This window comes from Papilio xuthus, unplaced genomic scaffold (assembly GCF_000836235.2).
Source record: "Papilio xuthus unplaced genomic scaffold, Pxut_1.1 DF826923.1, whole genome shotgun sequence".
NCBI lineage: Eukaryota > Metazoa > Arthropoda > Insecta > Lepidoptera > Papilionidae > Papilio > Papilio xuthus.
In genome coordinates, this window is record NW_013531726.1 from 2745408 (window position 1) to 2752693 (window position 7286).

A 7286-nucleotide genomic window follows, 5' to 3' on the forward strand; every position below is an offset into this window, starting at 1 on the left:
TTATACATACCTTGAGGGGACATGTTGGCATTATGAGCATCAAACATTTGGAGGTTTCCCAATGCTTGTTCAACAGTCTCCAACTCATAGGAATTGCTCTCATCATCATCAGAGTTCCTGTAACCATATAGTTAAGCAATTTAAAATTCTCAGTCTTAAACTTTATACATTTTTTGAAGAGGAAGCAAACTAAAGATAAGGAAACCGAGGGCTTATACCAAATACTAGTGAGTTTTCTTACCATCAGACACAAAATTTGTAGCACTACTTGCCCTACCAGCTCTAAAGTCACATACAACATAACAACAAAATTTTTCAATTATGTTACAAATATTCAAGCTCACCTCATGCCATTGTTAGCTGGTTCATTGTCAACATTCATAACATTTCCATTAGTAGAGTCACCATTGTCGTTCTCATCCCATTCATCAGCTGCATTGCACCAGGCAAGGTTAGCAGCACTTTCTGTTACAGTAATGCTATCCTTCTTTGTTACCATTGATTCTTGGATTTGGCTTCGGACACATTCCCAACTATAAAATATTATTTCATAGAGATGGTTAGCATGAATCTTTTATACATATCTCTTATTTTTATTGGTAAGTATAAAGATACTACACAGACTATGAATATTCATTTATCTATATTAAGATTAGAATTATAACACGAAAATGACTGATTTAAACAACATAAAAAATTCTGTCAAATGACAAATTAGCCTTCATATATATTTTTAATACTTATTGTTTGACTAAATTTTGTAAAAATAAATTAAGGAGAAAATTAAAAATAAATAACTATGACAACTAACCCTTCTGATAGATTCCAGCAATTTGGACTAATACAGGCAAACACATACAATGTTCTGTGGTAAGCAGAGTTTTCCAGCGGGGCATAGCATTGGACAATCAGCATTCGGTGCAATCCACATAATGGACATTTCGAAGAATAGTTTAAATTATCTAGTGGTGGCCAGTTCTAAAATAAATAAAATACAAATTCGTTGAGCCCTTTATACTTCACGATTTTTATTTACTCTATTAGGCTATCTATGAGGAGATTATATTTATTATTTAAATTTAATGTTACTCACGGGGAAACCACCAATTTTGTTCACTTTGTAATTCAGAAGAGCTTGGTTCTTCTCTCCAATGATTTCTTCTTCATAACCTAAATATACTTTGCCTTGTCGTTTAGCCATACTGAATTCACGTTCACGACGCAAAACTTTTAGATTTGCGACGTCTTTTTAATTAACAAGTAGTATTTCCCACGTTTTTCTTTTTAACTAATACCTTTTTTATTTCATCAATCTTCAATATTGATGTTTTAATGACAGCGACTGACAGTGACATTTACAAATGTTGCATGCTTCGTTCTTTGTCATTAAAATAGTTTTATAATACTTCCAAATCAACTTCTCAACTTTATGACAATTTATCTCAAGTAACTATTCTAGTTTAAATAGTATAGTGTAAATAAAGTACAAAAAAAAACAACTAAATGAATTTACGTTGTGAGGGATCTTTGCAATAAAACTATTATTTCCTCACATTTCCAGGTTCTTTATTCATGTTCTGACACATGTTCTTATTTTTCTTAAACTCTAAAACAAACGTCACTTCTCTTTTGACACATTTGTACAAAATAGGTTTTAATCTACAACACACTCCCGGGGGAGGCATACAAGGTTTTAAAACAATAAAATTATCACACAAAAAAAATCAACAACTTTCAAATCAACATAGTATATAAAAGCGACCAAAACAACAGCAAGGGTCAGAACTTCAACAACATCTGTTAATCTAAACTAAAACCTAATTGGAGGCATTATTGTGCGTCCTGACCTCGTTGTAATACCTGAGGGAGGGTTATCGTTAATACTAGCATCACTCGTCACATTACCTGTGTCTGAAGGCCCTTTATGTATGGGTACATTGTTGAGCCATTCTTGAGAGACTGCTGAGACTTCAAGAGGAAATAATCTTTGATACGGTCTCACCTTTTCTCCTGAAGCTGTTTTAACTCTAGCTGTTCTTGTACACCCATCTCTCCCTGTAAAGGTTTCTTTTATTATTCCAATAGGCCAATGTAGCCTGTGTGATGATTCAGCTTGTATAATCACTATATCCCCTACTTTAGGCTCTCTCTTATTCTCTTTTCCTTTACTAATCAATAGTGATAAATACTCAGTCTTAAATCTCTTTCTAAAATCTTCTCTTAATTGTTGTAGATACTTGTATCTAATGTTCAAATTATTATGATCAAGTTGATCTAAGTCCGGTGTATCGTTAGACGGTAATCCATGCAGGAACATCATTGGCGTTAACGGTCTAACGTCTCCCATTTCCACATAAGTAAGCGGTCTACTGTTTATGACTGCCTCACAGTCGCACAATATCGTAGATAGCTCAATCCAATTAACCGATGCTCTGCCCAATATCCTTCTGAGCATGTCTTTTACTAACCTTATCATTCGCTCCCACCACCCTCCCCACCAGGGAGCTGCTGGAGCTGAAAACTTCCATTGGATATTGTAAGAGCTTGTTTCTTCTTCTAACTCTTTCCAATTTACTTCCTTGAACTGGGCCTTGTAGTGTCCACCCCAGTTTTGTTGGTATTGCTACTAAATTGTCATCTAACCGAATGAAGTTTTCTTTAATAATGCAACCTAATTGATCCGATCCAATTAATATACTAATATCTTTGATACTTTCCGCTGCGTCAGTTAACCAGATCTGATGCCTCCTCAAGTTTTCTATCAGCTTTGGGTCTTGCACTTTGGGTAAACTTCCGCAAAGCACATCTTGTTCTAATGCTGTCATAGTAGTATGAAACTTATCATCTAAACTACTTACTCTAAACTTGAAGACTTTATGCATTTTTGCTGGTTTCTTCACACCGCTAAATAACGAGTGGCTGAGGTTCTCGTTGCCTGTTACCTGAAGTCCAAGATCTTCTGCCAGCTCCCTCTTTATATATGTCCTCTGTGAACCAGAATCTAGAAGTATTCTTATTTTCTTCTCTTGTTTACCATTAGAAACTTTGACTACTAGCGTCTGTAACAAGGTAGTTATGTCATTACTTATGAAACTATTGTTTACTTCCTTATTGTTTTCACAATGTTTTTCTGTTGTGTTCTGCTCACAGATCTTCGGTTGTGCGTGGAGCTTTGGACATAACATAACAACATGTCTCTTACTACAATACATACATCTAATAAATGCTATACAATACTTGGCGAGATGTCCTTTCTTTAAACATATGTAACACCCACCTTTTTTCCTTAATGCATTTTTCTTTTCTTCCAGTGACAGCTTATCTGCTTTGCTGCACTCTAGTGTGTTATGACTTTTGTCGCAGAAAAAACAGACTATCACCTTACCTTCTCTATCATTTTGTTCCTGCTTCGTCACGAAACACGCCGTCGTCGGAATGACCTGTTTTTGAAACGTGTTACAAAAAGAAGACTTGGCAAGATTACATCTGGCCTGTGCCTCAACTTCATTTTCTAAGAATTCCATCAACTGTTTAAGTTTCGACCCTTTCTGGCTTGGTATTTTAGTCCATTGTAATAAAATGTCATCTGGTAATGATGACTCTATTAATGGTAATAAGATGCATTCGTACTTTTCCCTACCTATTCCTAAAGATTCTAAAATTTGTAAATTAACAGAAATTTTATCAAAAATGTAAATTATATCTAAGTTATGTTTTGTTAGAACAACATCTAAAATTTCTCGGACATAAATTTCAATCAAAATTTCATCCTTGGCGAAGCGTTTCTTCAATGTGTCTACTACCTTCTCATAGTTCTCCTTTGTAGGCGGATAACTTTCCACTAATGCTCTTGCCTTCGAATGTGGAGCCATGCAATTTAATAAATAAGTAAATTTATCTTCGCTTTGGATTTTTTCGTCCAAATGAATTTTTTCATACTGCGTCCAGAATGCGATCCACGACTTCGGGTTATCATCAAATTTTCGCATTTCTATTTTAGGTAGGTTCAATGGTATCTGAGTACATCCCTGTTTGCTTGAGCCTGCTCCATTACATTTTATTTGCAGCCATCTTTTCTCTATTTCTTGACAGTCGTTAAATTCGTTAGTTATTGTTTCTTCGTCGTAGTTGACGTCTTCTAATAAAATTTCTTGTATTCTTTGATCTAAACTTATTATAGCTTTGAATTTCGCTTCTAAAAATTCAATATCGGCGTCTGTAAATTTTTCCTTCGCCGCGTGTCTGTTAAAAATACGTCTGAATTGGCACCTTTCTCGGGTTAATTTTTTAAGGTCCATTTTTATTCGTATTCTTCGTGCTATCTATATTAATCCAAATCAATTTTACATGATTTTTTAAGTCACGGTCGCCACTTATATATGTGAGGGATCTTTGCAATAAAACTATTATTTCCTCACATTTCCAGGTTCTTTATTCATGTTCTGACACATGTTCTTATTTTTCTTAAACTCTAAAACAAACGTCACTTCTCTTTTGACACATTTGTACAAAATAGGTTTTAATCTACAACACACGTAAAATTAAATTAATTTTTCCTTGCTTATATAAATAAATATTTTTTAAACAATAAATACATTAAAAAGAAATTAATACTAAAGGATATGAATTATTCCTGTTAATACCTTTGTTAGCCATCGTTTTACAATAATCTAAAAATTACTTACTTCCTTTTTGCTGAGTAAATTATTTGTTCTTACTATTGCAGCAAAGGTTTTGTTGCTATCATAAAACGCTTAAACTTTGTGGAAAAATTAGAACAATATGTTTACTTTGGAAATCTAATTTAGGCCATGCATTAAACATAATACTTATTTATATGAAATAGGATAACAAATTGCCACTGACCTTCGACGGCTAAAAAGTTATCTAATTTATTAGTTTGCCCAGACTAATAAGGATTAAAGTTTCATAATGATGTCGATTTACAACACATTTGGTAAAACGTTATGAAAGCGATTACATATAAGAGCATTGTTTATTTCAAATGAATTCTAAATAATTTCATCACGTAATAAAAAATACAAATTAGGTTAGAGATGTAGTTTGATATTTGGCTAGACAATGAATAACCGTTTTTGTTACTTATTAAGATTGTACAAAAATGTAATCAACATAAAATAACAAAAAAAAACGGTTTAAAAAAAGGGTTGATAGAAATTTAACTTAAAGAAAGATAACTAGTGTTCTCAAATTATTGTTTAATACACGATCCTTAAAATTTCAATAACACAATAACACAATGGTGAATAAAACAAAAAAAATCTGAAAAAAAAGAACTGAAAATTTATTAACCATTTAAAAACTTGGCAGAACGAATCAAACGAGCAAATGCAAATGAGGTTGCGTCGTTTTATTACAGAGTTCCTATGACCACCTTACAGCTCCATCATCAGATCAACACCATATCATTATGACATTGCATTGTCACGAGACTTATACATGTATACAAATTTTAGCTTAATCGGTTACCGGGGAGTGGATGAAATTTAATTTGCAAGATTTGATGCCACAAATTAGGACAGATAAAACTAAGTAAAAGCTTGTAATAAATGTGATTATAAGTAACATTTACTTAAAAACTTGCAACCGACTATATTAAGTCAAACATTGCCGAGTCATAATCAAATAAAAACCGCCTGATTAAAATATTAATTAATAATTAATCGTAAGTTGCAAATACGAACAGATCTGAAAAGTGACTTATGTATATACATTTTAATTTATTTACTAGGTACCTATATTAGAGAGGAATCATAGTACCGACAAAACTATAGATTAAAATAGACCGGATATACGATATCCGGTCTAATTTAATCTTAGTTTACAGTAATCTACACTTACTACTGTAAGCTAGATAAAAATTATGTGGTTACTCAGAATAATTAGTGGTATGTATATTATATTGTTTACCTACTACTTGGAGATTTTTAGTGTGTCTTTAGTGTTAAAACACAAGTTGAAAATTAATACATATATTTTTTTAATTTTATCAATCTTGTTGTATATAAATTAGTGCTCAATGTTAGTATGTAAAACAAAAATACTCTCTGCTGATCCCTTTGCGTTGTAGGCATGAGTGCTGTGACTTGTTGATGACCTTTAATACGGTAAAGGTTGATCTAATAACCTGTCAGAACACATCCTAAATTGAGTTCATTACCTTTCAACTTTTACATGTTTTAGGTCAATTTCGTTACATTCCATAACAATATTCGGTCTTTTCATATAAGGGGCTTTCATTGCTCAAGGATTTATAATTCGTCGTGCATGTGCGTGGGAGATTCAAAGGATCGGTTACAATACATTTTGATTTCTCATTCAGAAAGCAGTTGAACAGCAAGCAACACAGTTTTCTTTTCTTATTTCAAATTTAACGCGTGAAAATGGTGCATCCGCGAGAAATTTATTCTCGGCTACTAAAAATTATATTTGTAGGTATTAAATAAATGTGCTTTAATAGAATTTTTGACATATATTAATGATTTTACTCGTCTCCAGATTATTACGTTATCGGTATCCACAGAAGGAATTACCGTGAGTCCGTCTTTATGTCCTACAAATAAAATAGCACCTCACAGACGTGTGCTAACGTCTAGTTATGGCACTCAACGAACTTTTGGAGCTTTCTATGATTTATTAGTGCCGGATAATTTACAATCCAACCGTCCCAGTTTACAAGAAGAACCTTTAAATGATCCAGAAGACTGTGGAGAAATAGATGATTATGATGAAAATGATGTGGGCTCAGGTACGAAACTTGATTAATGCCTTTGTTATATTAAATAATTAATGTAAAATTAATTTTACCTAAAAAAACTGTACCAGTGACACAGTGTAAAGCGTATTGGATTTTTTTTTGTATATTTTGTCCGCAACGCGTCTGGCACTCATTGACTAATACGGATGTCTATATGTGACTAGTAAGTGAACTGTTGACCCCGTTTTGGTCCATATTACAAAAACACTTTATTGTTTTCAGCAACAACGGAATCTGGCAGGAGACATAGCATCGATAATCGATTCTTTTTAGGGAACTTCTTTTCTTTTTTGCGACCACCGACCGATGGTTATCCTTCAGTTTTACAACCCGGTAGACCTGGTCGACCAACACGACCGCAGTACGGGTCTGGCGGATACTTCAGTGGTAATTATTACCATCCACCATCACATATAAGGCCATCAGGTGTGCAGCATTACTAATTAATTAAATTTTTTTACACAAAATACAATGTTATAAATGCATTTACAATCAGGAGAAGAGCCTA

The 7286-nt window shown here is 33.2% G+C and overlaps 2 protein-coding genes across 2 annotated transcripts in view; both read right to left on the reverse strand.

The window, feature by feature from the left end:
• Positions 1–1339, reverse strand: part of trus (programmed cell death 2 like trus) — an 11731-nt gene extending 10392 nt beyond the window's left edge. The window contains exons 1-4 of the mRNA XM_013318719.1: positions 1094–1339; positions 812–978; positions 345–533; positions 11–117 (exon numbers count right to left, since the gene is read on the reverse strand). Of these exons, the coding sequence (XP_013174173.1) occupies positions 11–117; positions 345–533; positions 812–978; positions 1094–1201 (571 nt within the window). The 5' untranslated portion in view covers positions 1202–1339. The remainder of the gene's footprint in view (positions 1–10; positions 118–344; positions 534–811; positions 979–1093) is intronic.
• Positions 1340–1531: 192 nt separating this feature from the next.
• On the reverse strand, positions 1532–3221 carry LOC106122420 (uncharacterized). Its single transcript, XM_013318367.1, has 2 exons — positions 2469–3221; positions 1532–2055 (listed from the first exon to the last, which is right to left on the reverse strand). Exons 1-2 carry the CDS (start codon positions 3210–3212, stop codon positions 1999–2001), a joined length of 801 nt encoding a protein of 266 aa, XP_013173821.1. The 5' UTR covers positions 3213–3221; the 3' UTR covers positions 1532–1998.
• Positions 3222–7286: the final 4065 nt, after the last annotated feature.

What these genes read in the sequence shown, in the direction of transcription:
- LOC106122420 (XM_013318367.1), bottom strand. Translation starts at nt 3,212, where the DNA reads ATGTATTGTAGTAAGAGACATGTTGTTATGTTATGTCCAAAGCTCCAC. An exon ending in TGGTGGGAGCGAATGATAAG is followed by an intron (nt 2,056 to 2,468) that starts GTTAGTAAAAGA and finishes AAACCTTTACAG; the next exon opens with GGAGAGATGGGTGTACAAGA.